This window comes from Cucurbita maxima, unplaced genomic scaffold (assembly GCF_002738345.1).
Source record: "Cucurbita maxima cultivar Rimu unplaced genomic scaffold, Cmax_1.0 Cma_Scf00037, whole genome shotgun sequence".
Lineage (NCBI taxonomy): Eukaryota > Viridiplantae > Streptophyta > Magnoliopsida > Cucurbitales > Cucurbitaceae > Cucurbita > Cucurbita maxima.
The window spans coordinates 1020109-1046848 of NW_019272053.1; the positions used below are offsets into that span (position 1 = coordinate 1020109).

Consider the following 26740-nt stretch of genomic DNA (forward strand, 5'->3'; position numbering starts at 1 on the left):
TGCGATGTGGGTGGCGGCGGAGTTCAGATCTTCGGCGCGTTCCCAACTGGTTTCCTCTGTAGGAAGATTCTTCCATTTGACAAGGAATTCACGAATCGTCCGTATAGGTCTTCCTATCTTCCTAACCCTATCGCCAAGGATCTCCTCTAATTCTTTTGTTTCTTTTTGCCTCAGATCAATGCTCGGTCTCGTGATTGCATTTCGTTGGTCGTCGTCTGGGTCAGAGTGGTATGGCTTCAAGTTGCTCACATGAATCACTGGGTGGATTTTCATCCATGCGGGTAGTGCAACTCGGTAGGAGGTAGTCCCGATCTTTTTAAGGACTTCAACCGGGCCTTCATATTTTTGAACTAGTTCTAGTCCTTTCTGCTGCAAAATCTGATCTGTTCTGGTTTCAGCTTGATGAGGACTTGATCTCCTGCTCGGAATTGAAGGGGGCGACGCTTCTTGTCCGCCCACTTTTTCATATGCTTGGAAGCCTTCTCTAAATATGCCCGGGCTATATCTGTTGTCTACTTCCATTCTCTTGTAAAGTTGTGAGCCTGAGGGTTTTTCCCTGCATAAGGATGATCAATAACATGGGGTAAGGCCGCTTGTCATCTACTTACAATTTCGAAGGGACTCTTTCCCGTAGACGAGCTGGTTTGACAATTGAAGCAAAATTGGGCGACATCTAATAGTTGTATCCAGTTCTTCTAGCGAGCGTCGACGAAGTGACATAAGTATTCTTCGAGCAAGCAATTGAACCGTTCTGTCTGTCCATCGGTTTGCGGGTGGTAACTCGAGGAGATGTTTAAGGTTGTTCCCAAGAAGGCGAATAACTCAGTCCAGAATGTCCCAATGAATCTGCCATCCCTATCACTGATGATGCTCGACGGAATGGCCCATAACTTTACAATGTGTTTGAAAAATAGTTGGGCTGTGAGTTCGGCTGAGCATAATTTGGGAGTGGGGATGAACGTCGCATATTTTGAGAATCGGTTTACGATAACCAAGATAGCGTCATATTCCCCGACTTTTGGGAGGTGTGTTATGAAGTCCAGAGATACACTTTCCCAGGGTCTTGTCGGCACAGGTAGAGATTCCAAGAGTCCTGAGACTTTGGCTTTCTCGACTTTGTCCTGTTGACAGATGAGGCACGTCTTGGTGTATTGCATGATGTCATCTCGCATGTTTGGCCAGAAGTACCCATTTTTTATTAGGGCGTATGTTCTTTGCCACCCAGGGTGTCCGGCCCATAAGGTATCATGACATTCCTGAATGAGCTTCTTCCTCAGTTCTCCCATTCTTGGGACATATAATCTGTTTCCTTTTGTCATCAGAAGGTCTCCCTCAACAATCTGTTTCCTTTTGTCATCAGAAGGTCTCACTCAACCAAAAACTGTCGTGTTTTCCCAGCTTTAGCTAGTTCAACGACGGCTTTGGCCGATGGGTCTTTGTGTAAATTTTCCTTGATGATGTCGCGCATCGATCCATCGATCCATCGATCCATCGATCCATCGATCTTACTTGAGTGAATATGGGCTAACATGCACAGGGCCACATGTTCGCCCTTCCAACTCAGTGCGTCGGCTGCTTGATTACTCTTTCCTGCTTTGTGTTCGAACTTGAAGTCGAATTCGGCCAACGACTCCTGCCATCAGGCTTGTTTTGCCGTCAACTTTGGTTGATCAAAGAAGTGGCAAATAGCACTGTTATCCGTCTTCACTACGAACTGTGATCCCAAGAGATACTGTCTCCAGACTCGCAGGCAATGGACTACTGCTAGCATTTCTTTCTCGGAGACAGTGTATCTACGTTCGGCGTTATTGAGCTTTCGACTTTAGTAAGTGATGGGGGCCTTCCTGAATAAGGACACCTAGGGCAAAGTCGGAAGCATCTATTTCTATTTCAAATGGCTTTGTAACATCTACCAATCCAAGGACAGGACCCCTAGTCATGGTTGTTTTCAGATCTTCAAAGGCCGTTTTATAATCATTTGACCACGACCAAGGGTGGCCTTTCTTCAACAGCTCTGTCAATGGGGCGGCTCGTCGTGAAAACCCTTCGACGAACCGCCTATAGTAGTTGGCTAATCCTAAGAAGGACCGCACATCGGATACGGAAGTAGGAACCTTCCATTCTTGGATAGCTTTTATCTTATCACTATCCATACTAATCTGTCCACATTTGACGACATGTCCAAGGAAGTTGATACATGTTTGTGCGAATGCACATTTCTCTTTCTTGACATACAGTTGGTTCTGTCATAGCTGGTCGAACACCAGCTTCAAGTGCACTTTGTGTTCCTCTAGGGTTATGCTGTAAACCACTATGTCGTCGAGGTATACTATGACGAATTGAACCAAGTATTCGTAGAAAAATTGGTTCATCAACGTGCAGAAAGTGCTGGGGCGTTTGTCAAGCCAAAGGGCATTACTGGAATTCGAAGGCCCCATATCTTGTTACACACGTCGTCTTGGGCTCGTCCCCTTCGGCAATACATACTTGGTAATACCCTGATCGTAAGTCCAACTTCGTGAAGTACTTGGCCCCGTGAAGTTGGTCGAACAAGTCGGATATCATCGGCAGTGGATATTTGTTGTGTACCGTCACCTTGTTCAAGGCTCTATAGTCTATGCACAAACACAACGTCCCATCCTTCTTCTTTTGGAACACTACGGGGGCTCCGTAGGGTGCCTTTGTCGGGCGGATGAATCCCGCCTTCAGCAACTCATCCAGTTGCTTCCTTAATTCGGCTAGCTTGGGCGGAGCCATCCGGTATGCGTTCTTCGCTGGCGGTTTAACCCTAGGGAGGAGTTCGATTTCGTGATCAATGCCTCGATGAGGTGGTAATGTTTGGGGTAAGCTCTCTGGCATTATGTCAGCATAGCTGTTTAGTACCTCCTTGATTTCATTTGGGACAGTTTATTCGGTGGTCGCTACTTCCATCAGTGGTATGACCATAAATGTAGGTTCCTCTCGTGCGAGTCCCCTTTTCAATTGTATGGCCGAGATCATTCGAAGATTACCTGGTTGCTTGATGCTTGCAGGTATTACTGTGGGGTTGCGGTTGGTGATCACTAAGCATTTTGCCAGCGGCATTGGGATAACTTTGTGTTCTAGGAGGAACTCCATCCCAAGTACCACGTCAAAGTCATCCATGCGAGCTACGACAAGATCTAGCTCTCCTGTCCAATCCCCTATTTTGAAGGGGACTCTTTTGGAAACTCCCACAATAGGCAAGGCCTCAGAGTTGACAACTTTCATTTTCCCCGGGTCCTTTCCTATAGTGAGTCCCAATCTTCGGGTTTCTTGATCGGCGATGAAGTTGTGGGTCACTCCTGAATCTATCAGAGTGCTTCTGCTCGGTCGAGAATTTATTGTTGCATCTACAAACAAGAGCCATTTCTCTACTATCTCCTTCGGTTCGACCTTCCATTGGAGGGCTGACAAGAATTTAAGTGCGCCCATTCGGGGGATTGTCTTGATCTTTCTTCTTGTCTAGCATAGTCTCGACCCTTGCATCATTGCTCTCTTGAATAGACACTTGGAGCGCAGTGAGAGAGGCCCAATGAGAACAGTAAGATACTTTGATGGTAAGGTCCTCGAGATGTCCCCGCTTGGTTGTTTTGAGGAGGTCTATCCGTCCATCCGCTTGGTCTGTCGTTACCTCCGTTCAGTCTGTTGGGGCTTCCATTTCGATGACCTGGTGGCTTGTATGTCTTGTCGCTAGTGTTTGGGGCTGGTGTCATTTTTCTTTGGGATCCCGCTTCGTTCCCATAGTCTAGGAGTCTCTCGGCACAGGTCATTGCGGCAGCTAGGGTTTGGACCTTGTTCTCGTGTAGCTTTATTTTGGCCCATGGCTATAACCCATTTATAAAGAAGAACACCTTGTCCTTCTCTGATGTGCCCCTGATATGTAGCATCAGGGTTGAGAATTGTCTGACATAGTCTCGTACGCCTCTAGTATGTTTCAGGGCTACTAGTTTTTTCATTGATATATGTCCTGCGTTTTCAGGGAGGAATTGGTCCCTCAACTCTTTCTTGAGGTTCTCCCACGAGTCAATGGTGCACAATCCATCCTCGATGTCTTGCACCTTCGTACGCCACCACAGTTTGGCATCGTCTATGAGATACATCGAGGCTACAGTCACCTTCTTGTCGTCGGTACAAGTCCTTGTGGCTTTGAAGTACTGTTCGACATCAAAGATGAAGTTTTCCAACTCTTTGGCGTCCCGATTCCCTTTGAAGGCTCTAGGATCTGGGAATCTTAGATTGTTGGACCCTGTATTAGTTTGCCCAGCCGTGACGTTCTCCACGACTTTCATGGTCACTTCAATTCGAGTGCCCATGGAGGCCATCCTTTCTTGGATGTCGTCGATTGTTGTTTTGAATTCATCAGCTAATCCATTGAACAAGCTCATCATTTTATTTTGTAGCACGTCGAACTCTTCGCCACGTCCCTCCTTGTGCGCGACAGAGCTATCTGGACTACCAGACGATTTTGGGCTGCTCGTAGGAGCAACTCTTTCTTCGAGCGAGGTCACTCGAAACATCAATTTTGCGATTGACAACTCTTCCAGGCGGTTGCCCATTGCGTCGATTTCTACGACTTTCTCACTCAATTCGGTCACCCGTGCTTCTAGGATGTGGAGGGTGTCAGGGACTTCTTTGAGGAACAACATTTCCTCCTCTATTAGCATAAGTCGGTCGGCTTGTGCTTTGGGTGTCGACTTTGTCGCCGACATGGTTTCGGTCTTTACTGTGTCACGGAGCTAACAAAGCTCTGATACCACTTGACACAATCGCACTTTTGAAGGTAGCGGACTAGTGATTGTGCGGCACTCACTTTCCAACGACAAGTGAGCTAAGCCAATTTGTTCTTGCATCGCGTACGGCCAAGCGACGTATGATCGAGCCTCTAGCCTCAGTTTTAAAAGAAGGTTTTAGAAAACGAGGGTAGAGAGAGATTTTAGAAAGAGAGATTTTTGAAAGAGACGTTATATAAGCAAGCAAGAGAGAGATAACAACGGCTTAGCATATATAACCTTGGGTAGGGAGAAGTTGACAACTAGTCATATCCCCCTAAAGTACATTACGAGGCATTTCATGTCTGACAGGTCTAGACATGATATTTTTGAGGCGTTATAGGCCCTAGAACTACAAACCTGAGGTTTCCACACGCTTGAAAGGGAAAGGTCTCCATTCCTACGGCGGTTTTGTCAACGAACGCGTCTCGGGCCGGGAACTTGATCCCCCAAAAAGGAAGGGGTCTCTTTCTTCGCCCGATGATAGAGGGCCAATTCTCATTGCACAAGACGGTGTCTTCATGACTTCCGGCCCAATCACTATCGCCCAACCAACTCAAGATTGCAATTTCTAGAGTAATCTCGCCATGCAGTCCGAATTGAATGTCTGGCACAATTCTGACTACTAACGCTGCCTATGAAAGAATTGTTGATGCATACTTTTCATCCAAGAAGGATTTGTGAAATGCCCTTATGAACCTTATATGCAAAGGGGAACTCACGTGGAGAAGCATGCACCTATGATGGGCCCACTGCTAACCAAAGTGACGATTGAGTTAATACACTAGAATGAAAAAACATGACAAGGGTTTGGCTTGCCATGGACAACACGCCTTGGACGAGCATGACCGTGACATTGGGCACTCAAGAATGAAGTTTAGTGAAACGGTGAAGAGTAAAGACCTCAAGATCCAGGGGAATTAAGAAAAAAGGTTTTGGATCTATTTTTGGTGGATTTGGAGACAATATAAATTCATTAACTACGGTCCATTAAGCTTCAATCCAAGGATGCTATGAGCTTCATGGAGATGAGTGGAGAAGAATTTGTGAAGAAGTCGAGAGCTAAGGAGCTCTCTATCGAGTTGGAACCTCTCATTTTTATGAAAACTGGGTAATGTGCTGAGAGAAAGAATTGGGAAATTGAGGGTATGCACAAGAATTCATCATTCCAAAATGAATTCTAAGCTTGAGGAGAAGATAAGGAACAATTTCCATGAAGAAATTGGGAGAGCAAAACGTCCAAAACATCTTAACCAATATGCTCTTTCTGGGTATCAGCGAACTTTGGTGGCCTATATCTTGCGCTATGATTCACGAAAAGGTATGAATACAATCTCTACATCATTCTTACGACACCATCTTGAGGTTCTATAAATAAATCGAGGAGTGAAAGCCACTGTATCAAGCTGGATAGGAGCGTTTTTAGGGCTGTCGACAATGGAACGTTGCGTCTTCTTCCCCTATTTTAGGGAAGGAGATGTTGACGTGAATTGGCCACATCATTTAAAAAAACTGACATTCCTTGATTTTTTTTTTTTTTTTAAATTAAACCCAATTGAGACTAGTTCTCAAGATATTGATGATGCCTTGAGAAACTAGACTCAAGGATGAATCTACTTAAGAAAATATGGAGTAATTCAGACATCAAAAGCTCGAGAATGGAGGTTTCGAACGTCAATGTCAATGTAAGTAGCCATCTTAGATTTTTCTTAAGAATTACTTGTAGGAATTATTTGTATTTGAGCATGAACCTTTATTTAAACATGTATTAAAGGAATATGAAAGGAAAACATTAAGAACCGTGAGTTAAAGGCCCGAACCAAATATTTTGCTTGGAAATTAAGTAGCATTAAATCAACCAACTAAAAGAACTCTGCTACTCATGAAATTTTAAACATGAGTATCATATGACATACTAAGGTTTTATTTGTAATTTTATGGTTATTGGATAAAGATAAGTGACTAAACTAAGAAATAATGTAAAATAACCGAAATACCCCTATAACGGTTACCTTCGATTTAAGACCTAAGTGATCTTCAAATACCATAAAATTTTAAAATAACTGAAAAACACGTATATGGGACTTCCAACAATTTTTTTTTTTTTTTTTTGAAGGCCCGGGACTTGATAAAATCTAAAGCGTCCCAACTAATAAAAACTTTTCTGGATTTATTCCGCAAAGAACATGTTTAGCAAACATTGAAAGGTCATAAGTCGAGCTACCGACCACAAAACGATATGAAATTGCTCTCTACTTCTTCTGTAAAACTCTATTTAAATGTCGACATAGAGCGGTACAAGAGCAAACCAAAGATGTATGATCAGAAAAATCATGATTTTCCAGCAACTCAACAAGGAAGATGAATCCCCAAAGTCGAACCGTAGGTTGACATTTCAATATTTTTTAAAATCAATTTGGATTCATTCTAGATGGATTTTCATGAATTTCTTTATGGTTCATAACACTATACTTAAAAATGAATCTAATAAAGAAAATAGGGAGCAATTTGGATAATAAAAGCTTGAGAACCAAAGACTCAAACTCCTCTTAGACTTTTCTTAAGAAATATTTGTAGAAATCATTTAGATCTAAATATGAACGCTATACTAGTATGAATTAAGGGACTATGAAAGAAAAATACCAAGAACCATGAGTTAAAGCCCTAAACCGAGCGATTTGATTGGGATTCAAGTAATGTTCAAATAACAAATTAAACAAACTCTCCTGCCCAGACATTTTTAATCTAAGCATAATGTGAAATTTTAAGGGAATATATGAAATTTAGTGGTCATTGGATAAAGATAAGTTGCTAAATCCATGCAAAATGACCAAAATACCCCTACGGTAGTTCATGATAATTGATCAATTTGTAAAGATTGATAGTTATTGCAATACGTTTAAACGCGAAACTAAGAATTAGGGGATAAAATAACATAAATGCCCCTAGGACTCTTTAAAATATTTTAAGATCTACTAAGATAATTGGTACTTTTGGGGGCCTATTTCTAATGACATAAAGGTTGGTACCTATTTCTATTGACATAAAGTTTGGGATCTAAACTAAGTTGGAGCATAAGTAAAGCCTAAGGAGAAATATCCTAAATGATCCTTACCCAAGATTCTTCTAAAATTTTCTCTAAAGAATATATTATGACTTTATGAGGTATCGAATGACTCATGCCTGTTACCATGATGGGTTCATAATTCATAAAATATAAGAAGAGCTTAAGAATGTATGTTATGACCTATGCTGCCAAAAAAAAAAATTGGAACCCTAAAAATTTATAGAATTCTTTAAGATAAAAAACTAAGGGAAATACCAACACAAGCTCTACATTTACAAGGATAAGCACAATGTTATGCACCACAAAGGATAATGAACCAAGATTATCAAACTCAAAAACTCAAGAAATTTCTAGGCCTTCCACGATACAGTATGCTCATGACTCAGACTACATTACTTGGAATGCAAGAAGCCTTGAATGTAGGTCTTCAGACTACACTGCTTGGAATGTAAGAAGCCTCGAGGTAGGTACTTAGACTATGCCACTTAGAATGTATGAAACCTTCGACATATGATTTCAAATCGTATCGTAGGGAATGCATGAACCCCTATATGTCGCTCAGAATGCATGAAGCCTTGGACGTAGGTTTTCAGACTATGCTGCTTTGAACGTAAGAAACCTTGAGTGTAGGTATTTAGACTATGTCGCTTGGAACATTGAAACCTTAGGCATAGATTTTAAGATTGTATCACAGGGAGCACATGAAATTCTGGATGCGGGTTCAGACTATGTTGCTTGGAACGTATGAAGCCTTAGACGTAGGTTAAGAGTGTGTCGCTTGGAACGTATGAAGCCTCAGACACAGGTTTTCACATTCAGGACTTGTACCGCAAATCTTAGGGGAAGTTTCTTGGGGGAAAAAATAAGAAAATTACCAAAAATAAGACAATGGTCAAGAACTTGAACATGGATCAAGATCCAAGTTTTGAAGACAAGAACCCTTAGTACTAAGGTCTTTAGATCAGAACTATAACGGTCTAGATCACCGCTAGCAGATATTGTCCTCTTTGGGGTTTCCCTTTCGGGCTTTCCGTCAAGGCTAGGGGAAGGTTTCCACACCCTTAAGAGTGCTTCGTTCTTATCTCCAACCAATGTGAGACTCTCACAATCCACCCCCCTTCAGGGCCTAGCATCCTCGCTGACACTCTTTCCTTTCTCCAATCGATGTAGGACCCCTGTCAAATCCACCCCCTTTGGGGCGGGCTTCCCCTCAAGGCTAGGGGAAGGTTTTCACACCCTTATAAAGGGTGCTTCGCACAATCCGCCCCCTTCAGGGCCCAGCATTCTCGCTGGCACTCTTTCCTTTCTCCAATCAATGTGGGACCCCCACCAAATCCATCCCCTTTGGGGCCAACGTTCTTATTGGCACACTGTCTCGTGTCTACCCCCCTTCGGAGAACAACTTCCTCGCTGACACATCAGTGTCTGGCTTTGATACCTTTTGTAACAGCCCAGACCACCGCTAGCAGATATTGTTCTCTTTGGGCTTTCCCTTTCGGGATTCCCCCAAGGCTTTAACATGCGTATGCTAGGGAAGGTTTCCACACCCTTATGAAGAGTTTTTCGTTCTCCTTCCCCAACCAATGTGGGACTCTCGCCAAGGTCCTCGGGCTAGATCATGACAAGAACTCATAACTCAATAGCAGAACCAAAGGGCCTAAGTAATTGCAACAAGAATCCTAACAAGTTAAGGAGTGTGGTACCCTAGCATAACAAGAACACGATTAAGAGCTTACAAGTAAGCTAGATGGATGTGGATTTGGAGTAGGTGCCAAGTACCATCCATTTTTGCGTGTATTATAACTTTAGGGACTTGAATGTTATCAAGTATCATGATATTAGAGTATATTATAAGCTATACAAGTAGGCTAGATGGACACGGATTTGGAGTAGGTGCCATGTACCATCCATTTTTACGTGTATTTTACTTTAGGGACTTGAATGTTATCAAATTTCATGATTAGGGTAGGTTATACACTATAGGGTTTGCTCAACTGTTATCAAATTTCATGATTAGGGTAGGTTATACACTATAGGGTTTGCTCAACCAAAAGACCCTGCTCTATTCTCATCCTTAAGATTAAGCATAGGCCGACCTTTGATTTTTTCAAGTAGTCCAGAGGTTCTCTTAAATCCTTATAAAAGGCCGACCTTTGATTTTTTCAAGTAGTCCAGAGGTTCTCTTAAATCCTTATAAAAGAACCTGAAGTATACACCATGCTTTAAATGGTTGAGAATGGGATTTGAATCCATGCCCTTTTGGATCAAAACCTTAATCTCGCGCCTTAGATCAATTCAGCCATCTCAACATTTTTCAGACTTTTTCATAGAGCAGCGATTTCAGCCTAGACCCGTTTCACACAGAATTGCACCTTAGTAACCTTGTCACACTTTTGAATATGACCAATTTGGGTAAAGCTCGACGATACTAGGTACTTGAATTCTTTCCATCTGATAGGGAACTACTAGCTCCAATCTAGATCATTAATAGCAATTATCATATATTAGAGAAAATAGAAAGTAAAATTAAAGAGTAAGAGATGTATGAAGAAGTATCACCAAATACGATTTTGCAATGAAGGAAAATTTATAAAACGGAGAACTTATTATAAGTAAAAAAAGACTTAACTCAAGTCGAGTATATACCTCTCCAAATTGTTGATAGTAGGATTTGAGCCCATGCCCTTTCAAACCTGAACTTTAATCAAGCACCATAGACAAACTCAATCATCTCAACATTTTTAAGAAATGTTTAAACTTCGGCCTAGACCCACTTCTGCATAGAATTAAGGTAATTCTTTCCATATGAAAACTACTATCTCTAGAAAGTAAAATTAAAGATTTGGAATGAAGGAAAATTTATAGCCTTATAAAAAGATGTCAAAGCCATAGGCTAGCTCTACCTACAAGTCCTTATGACTTAAGTTGAGTTACACACGGTGGGATTTGAACCCATGCCTTTTTTGATTAGAACCTTAATTTGGTATCTTAGATCAACTCGGCCATCTTAAAAGAGTAAAGAGCCGCGACTTCAACTTGGACCCACTTCTACACATAATTCCCTCAAAGTCGTAGGCTACCTTAAGTCCTTAAATAAGGAGACATAACTCCAATTGAGTATATACTTATCTTTAAAATTGTTGAGAGTGGGATTTAAACCCATGCCCTTTCGAACCAAAACCTTAGTCTGGCACCTTAGACCAACTCGACCATCTCAACATTTTTAAGAAATATTTATTGAGCCACGACTTCGGCCTAGACCCGTTTCTACACAAAATTGCACCTTATTAACCTTGTCACACTTTTGTATATCGACGATACTAGGTACATGAAGAAGTATTACAAAATACAAACGGAGAACTTGTGCCAAGACTAGATAGAAGATGTCCCAGCCATCTTTTGGTGTCCCCAAGATTAATTAAGATGATCTCTAAGTGAGTATATTGATTTTTTCAAGTAGTCTAGGGTCTCTAAGTCTTTTTGAGAGTGGGATTTGAACCTACGCCCTTTTAGATCAGAACCTTAATTTGACACCTTAGACCAACTCGGCCATCTCAACATTCTTCAACTTACAGAATTGCGACTTCGGCCAAGACTCATTTTTACACAGAATTGCTACTTAGTAACCTTGTCACACTTTTCTATATGACCAATTTGGGTAAAGCTCAACAATACTAGGTACCATCTGACAGGTGAACTACTAGCTCCAGTCTAGATCACTAATAGAAAAAGTTATCATATACTAGAGAAAATAGAAAGTAAAATTAAAGAGCCAGAGATGTACGAAGAAGTATGACCAAATACGATTTGGCAGAAGGCCTTGGAGCAAAATCAAAGGTTGAACTTGTGCTAAGATTAGAAGATGTCAAAGTCATCTTTTACAAGTGGGTTTACAAAAAATCTGGTGCCTTAGACCAACTCGGCCATCTCAACATTTTTAATACTTATTTATAGAGCCGTGACTTTGGCCTAGACCCGTTTCTCCACAGAATTGCACCTTAGTAACCTTGTCACACTTTTTTATATGACCAATTTGGGTAAAGCTCGACGATACTAGGTACTTGAATTATTTTCATTTGACAGGGGAACTACTAGCTCCCGTCTAGATCATTAATAGCAATTATCATATACTAGAAAAAATAGAAAGTAAATATAAAGAGCTAGAGATGTAGGAAGAAGAAGTATCACGAATTTATAGCCTTGGAACAAAATCAAATTGCAGAACTTGTGCGAAGACTAGAAGGTGTCAGAGCCATCTTTTGCAAGTGAGTTTACAAAATAAAGTGTCCCCAAGATGTATTAATCAAGAGATACAAGGCTTAAATTGTAGTTCAAGGGTTCACTCAACAATATGGACTAGGCTATGATGAAACGTTTAGTCCATTGGTGAAGATCACTGCTGTACCGGTCCTACTAGAGCTTGTGACAAGTAAGATTTAGAAATTATGGCCGATGGATGTGAAAGATGCTTTCTTGCATGGAGAGTTGGACCGAGATATCTACATGAACCAACCAAATAAATTTGACAATGTAGTTGGAGTCATCCATTGGTACCTGCAAAGTCTAAAAAAGCCTCATTTCTATATGTTGGGATATGGAGCCTGATGTCTATCTACCAGAAAAGATCGGGTAGAAAATATATATAGTAGGTTAAATCTATTAAATTTATATTTAGTAAACTGAAACTATATATATAACCTATTAGGCAGTGCTCTGAAAAATGTAATTTCTTCATTCTTTGTTTCTCTCTTGGTATACATACCTGAAGTCATCAATAAAACTTTTAGCCAATATTTCTCTTTGAATTTTCTCTCTCCTGTTCTTTGTGTTCATCTTGATCGAGTGTGTGCGTTATTGAGCGATCCTAACACTTGGTATCAGAGCGAGGCGAAATTCGCCACAATCTGTGAAGATGAAAATTTCAAAGAATGGAATTGAAAAGTTTGATGGATCCGATTTCAATTTCTGGAAGATGTAGATTGAAGATTGTCTGTACTAGAAAGATTTTCATGAACCCCTATTGGGGGTGAAGCCGAATACTATGATCACGGAGCAGTGGAAGCTCAAGGATCGTCAGGTCTTAGGGTTGATCCGATTGACACTGTCCAGAAACGTGGCGTTCAATATCATCAAAGATAAGATAACGTCAAATTTGTTGAAGGCGCTGTCGAATATGTACGAAAAATCGTCGACTATAAACAAGGTGTATTTGATACGGAGGCTGTTCAATCTACAAATTTCTGAAGGTGGATCGGTTGCTGGTCATATAAATGAATTCAATATGATTGTAAGTCAACTGAGTTTGGTGGAAATTAATTTCGAAGATGAAATTAAGGCATTGATTTTGAAGTTATTTTTACCCGAGTCGTGGGATACTGTTGTTGCCGCCATCAGCAGTTCGCGAGGATTCGATAAACTGAAGTTTGATGAAATTCAAGATGTAGTTCTCAACGAAAGCATTCGCAAACGAGAAGTCAGAGATTCGTTAGGCAATGCATTCAGTGTTGATCGACGGGGAAGAAGTAAATCAAAGAGCCCAAACAAATATGGGTGATCAAAATCAAAGAACCTAGAAAAATCTCCGAACAAACCAAATGTAAAGTGTTGGAATTTGGAGAAAAATGGAACTTTCGGACAGATTGTACAAAATTGAAGAGAAAGCAGAATCACAACTCAAAAGATGATGATGATTCTATACATTCAGCAGAAGACATTAGGGATGCTCTAATCCTAAGCCTTGATAGTCCGATTGAATCCTGGATTTTGGATTCAGGTGTATTTTTTCATTCACCTCCAAATAAAAAATGTTTCATAATTTCAAGTCCTAAAATTTTGAGAAGCTATATCTTGCCGACAACAAAGACTTGAAGATTAAAGGAAAAGAGGATGTTTGCATAAAAACTCCGGCAACAAATCAGTGGACATTGAAGTATGTCAGATATATTCCTGGTAATAAGATCCTGATCTCTTTTGGTAAGTTGTAGCACATTTTATGCAACAAAGTTTGGGAAGAGTTCGTGAAATATTTTGAAGGGTGCTATGGTGGTAGCATGTGGCACAAAATCTAGAACCTTATACACCGTTGCAGGGTGTATGAACATGGCTCCTGTTGTTGAGAGTGCTTCCAATTCAAGTATATGACACAATAGACTTGGACATAAAGCGTCAAAGGAATGGCTGCGAAAGAAGTTTTGAAAGGTCTGAAATCTGTTGATATGAGTCCGTGTGAGAACTGTGTTATGAACAAACATAAACGAGTTAGCTTCACAAAGACTGCCAGAGAATTGAAGAAAGGTTCCGGGACAACGAAGTAAGTGGGAGTTGAGGTTGAGTTGCAAAATAATTAAGACTGTTTCTGAGGACCTAGAGGTGTGTGAGAGTTGAGGTTGAGTTGCTAAAAGATTCACCTAGTGATGTTATGTTGTAGCGGATACTCAAGAAACTCCTGAGACTATTGCTAAGGAACCTGAAGCGGAGCAAGTGACACCTGAGTAGGTATTGAAAAGATCATCCAGAGTTATCAGAGTAACAAATAGGTATTTACCTTCTTTACACTACCGGTTGGTGATTGATGAAGGGAAACGAGAGCTCCTTGATGAGGCCCTACAGTTGGAGAAGTTGGATGATACAATCAAGTGGGAGCAAGCTATGGATGATGGGATGTCTAGGCTTCAAAAATGTGTTGCTCTTTCATCTGTTGAGGCTGAGTACGTGGCAATAGTTGAAGCTGGAAAGGAGATGATATGGATGACAGACTATCAAGAAGAATTAGGCAAGAAGCAGTGTGAGAAGATTATTCAGGTAGATAGTTAGAGTGTTATGCAGTTGGCGAGGAACCCGATCTATCATTCAAAGACAAAACACATAAAGCGATACCATTTCACTCGAAGGTTAGTGGAAGATGGTGATGTGTTTGGAGGAGATAGAGGGTGCAAAGAATCCAAAAAACATGTTGTGTTGATGTTGGAACATTGAGATTGTGCAAAGCCTCAAGTGGTATGGTACAGATTGAGAATGAAATTCTTGGTTGATTGTATTAGTCTCCAAGTCCGACATTGTTGGGGTTGACTGGATCAGTCTCTAAATGTGAGATTGTTGGGATATGGAGCCCGATGCCTATCTATAGTAAAAGATCTGATAGAAATATCTATGGTAGATATTTCGTAAAGATCTGGTATGTATATGATAGATATTTCGTAAAGATTTGGTAGACATATATTTGGTACAATATATCTCGTAGGTTAAATCTGTCAAATCAATATTTGGTAAACTGAAACCATATATATATCCCATCAGGCCATGCTCTCAAGGATGTGCTTTATTCATTCTCTATATTTCTCTCTTGGTGTACATACCTAAAGTTCTCAATAAAACCTTTAGCCAATATTCTTCCTTGAATTTTCTCTATCTTGTTCTGTGTTTATCTTGATCGAGTGTGTGTTGTTGAGCGATCCTAACACGATGTGTCTCAATGAATCTTGAGACATTTTAAATGTACAATTAATTATGGTCTTTTATACCAAAGAAGTAAAGACGGTAAACTATTTTGTTACCGTGATGTTAACTATGTAGGAGACAACATTACCGAAAGATCAATCATTGGGTATGTGGTTTAACTAAGTTCAGGAGAAATTTCTTAGGGTAGCAAACGACAACTAATAATATCATTGTCATCTACAAAAGCTGAATAGAGTTTGCCCAAAAAATTATGTAGCTAAAATTCTTAAGGGAGGAGTGCATTAGAAAATTTACCATCCAAATTCATCCACCACTATCCATTAAGCTTCGATCAAAGAATACCCTGAGCTTCATGGGGATAATAGGAGAAGAATCCATGAAGAAGTTGAGAGCTAAGGAGCTCTCTATCGAGTTGCTCAATAGCCTCTAATTTATGCGAAAAAATGGGTAATGTAGAATCGGGAAATTGAGGGCATACACGAGGATTCATCCTTTCAAAATGAGCTCTCAAACTTAAAAAATGTCTAGAACATCCTAACCAATAAGCTCTTTTTGGGTTTAAACTCCAATATTTTTTTCTTGTAATATTGAGCTATGATTCACGAAAAGGTATGAATCCAATCTCTACATCTTTCTTGTAACACCATCTCGAGGTTCAATGAATAAATCGAGGGAAGGAAGCTAGTGTATCAAGTTGGATAGGAGCATTTTTAGGGTCGTCGACAATGGTATGTTGCTTCCTCTTCCCATGTTTTAGGGAAGAAGATGGTGATGTGAACCAGCCACGTCAGCCCAAACTTGAAACCTCTTATTTTTTTTTCAAATTAAACCCAATTCAGACCGTTCTCAAGAAATCATGAGACTCTAGAAGCTAGACTCAATGATGATTCTACATAGAAAATTTAGAGTAATTCGGATACCATAAATTTGAGAATGAAGGTCTCGAATGTCAACGTCAAGATAAGTTGTCATCTTGGACTTTTCTAAAGTACTTTTAGAAATTGTTTGGATTTGAGCATAAACCTTAAGTTATACATGAATTAAGGAAATATGAAATGAAAACACTAAAAAGTGTGTGTTAAGGGCTCGAAACGAGTATTTTACACGAGTATAAAATAACGTTAAAATAATCCAATAAAAGAACCCCACTACCACAAAATTTAAAAACTTGAGTATAACATGTAATCTTATGGTTATTGGATAAAAATAAGTGACTAAACCAAGAAACCATGCAAAATAACCAAAATGCACCTATAAAAGTTACTTTTGATTCAAGACTTAAATGACATCCAAATACTATGAAATTTTATAATAGACCATTATGAGTAAGGATTATGTATAGTTTAGGGTCATTGAACATATTTAAAGGGCAAACCGTGATTTAAGTTTAAAATGACCATAATTCATTAAGGCATTTCAAGATCCAAATTTCCTGAAATTGTTTAAGAATTTAAGCAATGCCTATTTATAAAGCCATAAAATATATTCTAAGTTTTAAAGTAAGTTTGGGTCTAAGTTTATAAGTTAAGGCATAAAATTAACTCCAATAAACCTGACATGAAGTTATAAGGACTTGAATGTTATTAAGTATCATAATCAAGATATGTTATAAGCTATATAGGTTAGCTTTTGGTTTTCAAGAAATTAGATTAAGAGGAGTTCTAGGTTCAAATTTCATTTTTCAAGTAATTAAGATTTTACTTCATGATAAGCGATAGGTCGACTCTTGGTTTAGAAGGTTATTTAAGATTAATATGAGCTCTAGGCTCATCCCTCATTCTTTTTAGTAATCAAGATGTTGTCTCATTATAAGCTTTAGAAACGTTGGGAGGTTAACTGAATCCAAGACCAGTTCAAAGTTAGTTTTGATTTTTAAATAAGCTTATTGCTATTCTAATATTAAGATGAGCTCTAGGTCTATGTTACCTCATGATAAACTTTAGGTTATCCCTTAGTTTTTAAGCAACGGTAAGCTTACCCTGACTCAAAATGAGCTCATGATTAAGTCTTGATTTTTAAGCAATTAGGATGATACCTCATGATACGGTTAAAATAACCCTCAATTTTAAGTATTTAGGTGTCTACCCTAAGACATAATGATCTCCTGGTAAGCTCTTGGTTTTTAAGTAACCAAGATGCTACAACAAGATAAGCTTTAAGATAACCCCTAACCAAGATACTACCTAAACTAAAGAAAGCTTTAGGTAGCCTTTGATCGATAAGTAATCAATATGCTACTCTAAACCCCATGATCAAGCAAGTGAGAATAAGGTAGGCTTTGATTTTCAAGTAATCAATATGTTACCCCAAAGCCCTGAATCAAAACAAGAAACAAGCTTTATGGATAACCCTTGATTTTCAAATAGTCAAGAGACTACTCTAAAAACATGAATCAAGCCAAGTATACCATGCTCTAAAGTGGCCGTCTACCTTAAGGACATGCATCAAGCTAATTCATTTCTATAAAATGTATAGACAACGAAGTCATTGCTCTATAAATGAGTCTTAAAAATGTTGAGATGGCTGAGTTGGTCTAAGGTGCTAGATTAAGGTTTTGAGTGTATACTCAGATTTGAGCATTTCTTTTCAGGACTTAATAAGAGGGTCAAAGGCATCAGATAAAGTTTTGAATGTATACTCAATTTGAGAATTTCTTGTAAGGACTTAAAAAATCAAACCTAGAAACTTGCGCTAAGACTAAAACCCTTCTTTTGGAAGTGAGTTTACAAAATAAAGCCTCCCTTATAACTCTTCTCCAAAAGAAGAGTTTACAAACCATTCTCTCATTATTTACTCCATTTATTCTAATTAGTAAATAGGAAAAGAAGACCAAGATGAAGATTAGGGTAAAGAGGTGAATGAAAGAGCTTAAAAGAAGGGAACTTCCATTGAAGAACAACAACAAAGATTGATAACTCTCTAATTCCTTTCTCTCTTTTCTTATTCTATCAATTTTACTTGATTGAGATGTGGGTTATTCTGTTTAATTCAGTTTGTATGGAGAGCTAAACTGTATAGGGGGGCGAGAGAGTTTTATGTAGTTTAAGTATGTTGACGACATGATTTTATTTTATTAAAGAGTTGTTGTTAATGATTTACATGTTTGTTTAGTTGGTCACTTTACATAGTTATTCTTTTATTCGGAAGAAGAGAGGGAACAATGAATTTCTCTTTAATACTCTAGTTCCATTGCAAGGATACTTGAAGGTTAATAGAAGGGTTATAAACAACTCTTCTCCGAGAGCCTTTTTAATAGAAATTACAAAACTATTATGAAAGTAATCACCATGCAAGATGTGGGTTGGTAGTCTATTAACAGGACCTAAAATTCACCACAAAACTTAACAACTTATCTATTTAATGTATCTTGACCAAAGCTTTCCCATTATTGTTGATTTTCTCGTTGTTTTCTATTTTTCAACCGTAGTGACACTCTGCATTCATTTTGTTTAATCAGTTCAAAATCACCAATGCCCACTTGAATGATATCCAAAACCTTACTTAATTTACAGCAATAAAAGTAACAAAAAAGATAGATTATCTATAGAATTGATAATTTACTTATTACTTGCTACTTGTGATAGTTTATACTTGCACTTATTCTTATGAATTTTTCATCATTTTATTATATACATCCACAAGTGACCATCCCCAGGATGAATTAAGCAAGAGATATAAGGCTCGAGTTGTAGCTCAAAGGTTCTCTCAACAATATGGACTAGGCTATGATGAAGAGTTTAGCCTAGTGGCGAAGATCCCTACCATACCAGTCCCGCTATCGCTTCTGACAAGTATAATTTAGAAATTATGGCTCATAAATGTGAAAAATTCTTTTTTGCATGGATAGTTTGACTGAGATATCTACCTGAACCGACCAAATAGATTTGAGTTTGTAGTTGGAGTGATTAATTTGTACATGCAAAGTCTGAAAAAGGCTCATTTGGATGTGGCTAGACGAATCTTGAGACATGTCGAAGTTACAATCAACTATGGTCTTTTGTATAAAAGAATCGAAGACTGCATGCTACTTGGATACTGTGATGTTAACTATGTAGGATACCACGATACCTAAAGATCAATCATTGGGGATATAGTTAAGCTAAGTTCAGGAGCAATCTTTGTTGTAGCAAAAGGCAACCAATAGTATCATTATCAACTACAAATGTGAAATATAGACCAACTCAAGAAAGTACGTGACTAAAACTCTCAATGAAGAATTTTCACTAGAAACTTGACTGTCCAGTACCAATTCATCGTGACAATCAATATGCACTTTGCCTGGAAAAAAAACTCGAGATTTCATGCAAAAACAAATCATGTGGAGATGCATTACAATTTTATCATAGAAAAAATCTTGAAGGAAGAATAGGGATGACCAAGTGGCAAACTTGTCTCAAGAGGATAGGGTATTGAAAAATGTAAGGGTTGTCACTATCAGCTCAACATGGCGTGACGAATGAGGACTACTACAAGTGGAATGTAAAATATCATCACTAGCCTAATAGGGTCAAACCCAATAATTGTATGAGCTCTCTCTCGATGTATCTTATAGAAATGATTTACGTATCTTAGTAATAAAAAAACTAATATTTTAGAAAAATGATTTAGATATTTTAGAAATAAATTATTGTGTTTGTACTATAAATACCCAATAAATACCCAATAAATACCCATCATCCTAATAAATCTCAAGTAAAGCAAAGTTTAATAGTATTATAAGATAGAATTGCAATATCTTCTTGATTGGTGTTAATAAAGAGTGCGACGTGTTTCGCATTCAGAGTTGTGTAAACTAATTATTCGATAGAGTGAGTGAATTGAGTTGCTAAAAATAGTAAAGTTTCTAAAGTATTCAATATTAGTTTACTAGTGTGAAAGTAGATTATAATGGAATTGTTTAAAGTTGCTAAATATGCTTAAAGTTTAAGAGAAGTAAGAATTATTTCAATCAGAGTGGCCAATGTAAGTCTTTAAGGAAGATGGTTTTGGGATTTTTTACGGGAACTTTTCATAGTTTCAAAGGATTATATTCTAACTTGTTCAATAAAACTGGATTTAAAACGATGGCCACCATTCTTTTGATATCTATTGAAGAATATGTCTGAGTGGGTGGTGAGGCCATTGAAATTCTTTAATCAATATAATAAATTATCCAAATACTAGAAGTATATATTAAAAGGCTATTGGTGTAACATCATGAGGAAAAAAGGGAAAAGAAAAAAGGACAAACCCTAGCTAGCTTTGTGCCCATAAAAGGTTGAGCCCTGTGTCATAATTGCACTTTGATGGCATCGAATTTGCGATTGTGCGGCACTCACTTTCTAGCAACAAGTGAGTTAAGCATATTCGTTCTTGCGTCGCCTACGGCCAAACGACTTATGCTCGAGCCTCTAGCCTCGGTTGAAGAAGAAAGTTTTAGAAAACAGGGGCTGAGAGATTTTGAAAGAGAGTTTTGAAAGCAAGATTTGAGAAATTGAGATTGGTGTTATATGGGAATGTAAGCAAAAGGCAACAACAACGGCTTATTGCATATAACTATCGAGTAGAGAGAAGTTGACAACTAATCATATCTCCTATAGTACATATATGGCAGGCCTAGACATGATTTTTTTGAAATGTCACACCATGGAAAGACATTAAGGATTTGGCTTATTATGGGCATGTGGCCATGGACAACATGATTTGGACGAGCATGCCGTAACACTCTGCTCCATCCTCCTCATAAAGAAATAGTAGCAGTCATCACTGTCTTGGCTCTTGGCTCTTGCACTCTATCACTCTCCCTCTTCCATTGCGGCTCTCTCCCTTTGATTTTGTTTCTTGTCAGTTAACAGCCACCATTCATAAGCAACAATCCAATTGCCACATCCTCATGTGGTGGTGTGTTTCGACGTAGTTACTTTTAGAGATGTCTATTTTATCTGTGGGGTCAGAGTCCTGCAAAACCCGCCTCGAACGAGGAGAAAATTTTTCGTTTAGATGGAGAATCGGGAGGTAGTGAGGAACATTTTCTCTCGTTGGATAAATGAGGCTGAGGCGTTATATTCACTAGCCCGTTCCACTCCATTCAATATAAATTTATTCTCAACGCATATTAAAAATATTTATGTTAAGAACTAAATTAGATAATTTTGGACTTCCGATGGTAAAAACTACATATGGTAGAATTTTTTTAGATGGATAAAGACTATAATGTAATATTTTTAAAAGAATAATGAACGAGGAAAAAATATCGGCATGTACCTGCAAATTTTTCACTAAATATCTCTGCTCCAATTCTCACAAAAACGAATTGGAAATTTCGCGGAGATGGGGAATGAAACAAGTGGCGGGAATGGGAATGAGGAAGGCTTTCCTGTCCCTGCCCCGTGGACATCTCTACATACTTGTGATTGCATAGCATATTGTTGGTTGTTGGTTTTGCATTTTTCTGCGATATTTCGAGCAGTCAATACTGTTTTCTATCAATCTAGTCTAATTCAACCGGTTTAGTTCAATTTGGTATAGTCAGATTGATTCAAGCAACTTTGGAAGCTATAAGTTTGTCTTGTACATGATTTAATCTTTGCAAAATTTATTAACCTTCCAATATTCACCGTAGAAGTTATCAACCATGTAGTATTTTTAGGAGAAAATTTTTGGTGTTTTCTATCCATTAAATAACAATTAAATGTATGTTTTATTCACAAGAGAAAATTGACCAATGAAGTATTTTAGAACAAAGAAACTCTCATCTCAAATTATTTTGTTATTTATTTCATTTCTTTCTAGTTCAGAGATTGGTTTTGGGGCCATCATCACACAAAGTCGCTAGATGGGATGGGACGACCATAAAAAGTGGAAAGGATGAGAGTGTAACACTCTAGTACTTGAACTCATGAAGAATAACTGTGTAGCGTAGTCAATAAAGATGTTTTAATTTTTCTAATATAGATGATACAAGGCGTGTGAGAAGTCATCGAGCATGGTGATGACATTGAGGAGCTCAATGATACGATGGCTCTTACTGCCATCTACGAAACAGTCTCGAAAGATGTCCTTATCATGTTGGCAAAGAAGAACACGACAAAGGCAACATGATTGTGGGACGGGTCAAGGAAGTAAAGGTGCAAATTGATGAGCAATTTCAAGGTTATTCGTGACGGATGGTGAGTCGGTTGACAATTTTTTTATGATGTTGACAACGATCATCTTAGGCATTTGTTCTTTAGGCAACGAGGTGGAGGAATCTTCATCGTCAAGAAGTTCCTCTGAGCTGTCCCCTAAGATTCATGCAAATTGTTACCTCTATCGAGTAGTTCAGCAACCAGAACATGTCAATTGAGGAGGTTATTGATTGTATTAAGTCTCATTAGAAGAGACTTCATGGCTATGGGGACAAAGAAGGAGAAGTACCTCCTCGCACATGCAAAGTGGCTTGCATGGACGAAAATAAATACATATGATTTTTTCATTTCTAGGTACCAAGGGACGTAGCGGCCACAACATGGAAAGCAAAGGTCCTGGCATGGCTACGGTCGTGGCAGCAAATGAGGCCATGACAATATCTCACAAAATCCATGACAATGTTAACCCCTAGATGGATAAGAGAACGATAAAGTGTTACGCTTGTGAAAAATATGGGAACTATGCAGTGGAATGCTGTAATACGAAGCATGATGAGGAGGTGAACCTCACATTCATGCATGACCAAGAGCTCGCACTGATGTTGACCAAGAAAATTTTCAACTTGTTAATGCTCAATAAAGAGAAGTTTATGGTGAACTTGGTCACAAAAAAAAAAAAGATATAGTAGAGACTAGCATGTGGTACTTGGATAATGGAGCGAGGAACCCAGATTTGAGATCAAGAAAAGTTCAAAGTACTTGACAAAAAGCTCATTGGAAATTTGAAATTTGGCGATGGATCAATTGTATCAATCTTAAACAAATCCATCTTGTTCTAGTGTAAAAAGGATAATCAACGACTACTGACCAAGGTATTACATCCCCAGTTTGAAGAGTAATATGATTAGTCATGGTCAAATGATACAAAAAGAAGTTTGAACTGAGATAGCGTGACAGAAGGCCATGCAAAAGAAGTTTGAAGTTATTGAGAAGAACAAGACATAGGCACTCACCAACTTACCTCTCAGACACAAGCTCATTGGTTTGAGTGGGTGTTTATGGTGAAGAATAGTAGTGAAGGGAACATCATCAAGAACAAAACAAGACTTGTGACAAAGGGGTATGTATAGTAGCACGAAGTTGATTTTAAGAAGGTTTTCACGCCGATAGCTAGACTTGACATTCCCATGCTTACGATGTGTGAATGAAATACTCATTCCCAATAAGATTGGACCTACGACCAAGCTACACTTCACTTATTATGAATATGTATGAGTTGAAGAGTAATCACATAGAATAATAAAGAGCTGACTAAATTATCTGAAAACACTAAGATTACTCTAATGAGATACAACCAATAAATATGCAATGAAATGAAATGAGATTACTCTAATAATGAGAACCAACCGAAAGGAATCTTGATAGGGATAGATGATGAGAAGCTATGCAACGAGAGAACTAGAACACTAAGTTGAGCTTGGATAATCTAGTAGAAGCTAGAGGCTAACCTCATAACACTTATGACTTAGAGACGTGGAATTGAGATACGGAATAAGATGAATGATTAACATGAGATTTAAGAGTGATCTAAGAACCTATAAATAAAGTACTTATTGAGTATTTTATACTCATTCTTCTTGCCACACTTCTTTATTAGATAGTACCTAAGCTACAAGACCGAGGTGAGAGTGTAGATGAATCATAGGGCTATAAGAGTTAAGATAGACTCGAGTCATGATTTAGACTCCATTATGTTTTGTACGAATATATTTCTGATAAGAGTGCTTTTGTATGAACTTCAATTTATGTTGAAATATATTTACTAAATGCATATTCTTAAATCGATCAAATTATCGGGTCGTCTTAAATTATGCTTCAGTTAGTAGCTGCATGAGGCTAGAGAACCTCGAAAAGTGGGTCGTTATATTTTTCAGTTCTCTTTCATTTCCCCATCCACAGCCGCCATACACTCAAAAGCAACCCAAATCTTGAACTTCAAGTACACAACCTTCGAATACAAGTAAGCACAAAACCCATCCTTAAAATCGTCCCCTTTTTTACAATGATGAGCATATATTCCTCTATCCCTTCCTCAAGAAAAGCAACACACAAACACACTTTTTATCCCAATCATCCCTCCACTTATACATTAAAACAAACTAAAACCCCCAACTTTGCTTAAAAAAAAACCAAAGTGAAAGAGACAGACACACAACCAAGCCAAAACAAATCCCCTCAACAACATGAGCTCCACTTCTAAGCAACCAGATCAAGCATCATCATCATCATCCACCATTGTCCAGCCACCAAAACGAGCTAGCTCCAATGGGCAGCATAGGACAACAAACCGGACAAGGGTATTGAGAATCATAGGAAGAAGCATGTTGGGCTTAATGGTCCTTGTCGGACTTGCACTAGTTACTTGTTGGCTTGTTGTGACCCCCAAGAAACCAGTTTTCAGCTTGGAAAGAGGCGTTGTTACACTCCATAGATTAACCGACAGGAAGCTCAATGCCTCCGTTTCTTTCCACATTAGAAGCTTCAACCCCAACAAGAAAGCCGCCATCCACATTGATTATATGATGATGACAATCAATGAGATGGGCAGGAAGTTCGAGATGGTCATGCGCAACTTCTCCCAGGTGCCGGGAAACCTAACCGTCTTGTCCCCAACCATCCCTATCGACTTCGTATACCCATTGCCTCGGTTGCAAGAGAAGGTGAAGTTTGATGGGATCAGTCCCGAGCTTTACTTGTCAGCAGGCATCAGGTATAAACATTCGACTTATGTTCCTTGTACTCCACGATTTCAAATTATATTTTACTTTCAAATACTTATCATCTCCTCCCCCAACGGATTGAGGATTATTGGGAGTGAGTCCGACATTGGTTAATTAAGTGGAATATCATAGGTTTATAAGTAGGGAATACTATTTCCATTGGTACGAGGCATTTTGGGAAGCCCATAACAAAGCTATGAGAGCCTACGCTCAAACTGGACAATATCATACCATTGTGGAGATCCGTGATTCCTAACATGGATGTGTGATCTCACAATCTAGCTCCGATCTCCTCAAAGTTTTTAAAACGCGATTGCCTTCTTTGAGCTTTCCTAAGTGTTTCGTTCTCCTCCTTCCCAAATGGTGGCACATCACCTCATGTCCACCTGTCTTTGTGGTTCAATGTCCTTGCTAGGACATCGCCCAATGTCTAGCTCCGATACCATTTGTAAACTACTCAAACCTATACTCGTAGATATTGTCCTCCTCGGGGCCCAGCACCTTGCTGGTGGCACATCGCCTCATGTCCTCTTGCCTTTGTGGCTCAACCTTCTTACTGGCACATCACCCGATGTCTAGCTTCGATACCATTTGTAACTACCCAAGCATACACTAGCAAATATTGTCCTCTTTGGACTTTTTCTTTCGGGCTTGCTTTGATACCATTTATAAATGCTCAAACCTACCGCTAGTAGATATTGTCTTTTTTAGACTTTTTCTTTCGAGTTTCCTCTTAAAGTTTTTAAAACGCATATCTGCTACGGAGAGGTTTCCACACCCTTATAAATGGTGTTTCGTTCTCCTCACGAACCGATGTTGGATCTCACAAAATTGGTCAGATTTAACCTAATTTAATACCATTTTAACCTAAATTATAATTTCTCTCTAAATTAATTAATTTAAAAATACAATATATGACAAATTTATAACATTTTCCCAACTTTCTTGATTCAAATTAGCTTATACTTAAATTATAATTTTCCTTCTAAACTTTTAAATTGAGTTCGTATAAAAAGAAAGAAATGTAAACTTTTGTCTTTTTCTAAGAATTTATGTCTTCGTCTCTATTAGATACATTATTAATGGATGGGTATCAAAACCTCGATTGATGGAGATCTATTGTAATCGTCACATGCTTAAGATCAATGGTTCGACACCTTTGGATAATATCAAATGCAATGTGGATCTTTGAGATTTGATCAGGCTACGTGTTCTTCTAGTTCACCATGTTCCAACTCAATAATCTAAGATGGTCCCTCGACGTTTTTTTTTTTTCATTTATTTATTTATAAATAAAATACTCGTAATGATTTTTATTGATTTTCTCAATTTCAATCTTCAATTTTCTTGGGTTTGAGTTTGCCAATCAAAGCTATATAATTTCAATACAAAGATCTATATAATTCAAATTTTAACTTTAAATTTTTAATTCTATGAAATTAAATAACTTGTAATATGTCATCAAAATTAAAAAATAAAAAATAAAAATTAAACCTAAGAAATGTGTAAATTCCCACTACGAATTGAGTGCCAAAAGGC

At 38.5% G+C, this 26740-nt stretch overlaps 1 protein-coding gene across 1 annotated transcript; it reads left to right on the forward strand.

Annotated features, from left to right (window-relative positions):
* The first annotated feature begins 24570 nt into the window (after nucleotides 1–24570).
* On the forward strand, nucleotides 24571–26521 carry LOC111468519. Its single transcript, XM_023113762.1, has 2 exons — nucleotides 24571–25191; nucleotides 26273–26521. The coding sequence occupies exons 1-2, from the start codon at nucleotides 24665–24667 to the stop codon at nucleotides 26391–26393; spliced, it is 648 nt and encodes a 215-aa protein (XP_022969530.1). The 5' UTR covers nucleotides 24571–24664; the 3' UTR covers nucleotides 26394–26521.
* The last annotated feature ends 219 nt before the right edge of the window (nucleotides 26522–26740 follow it).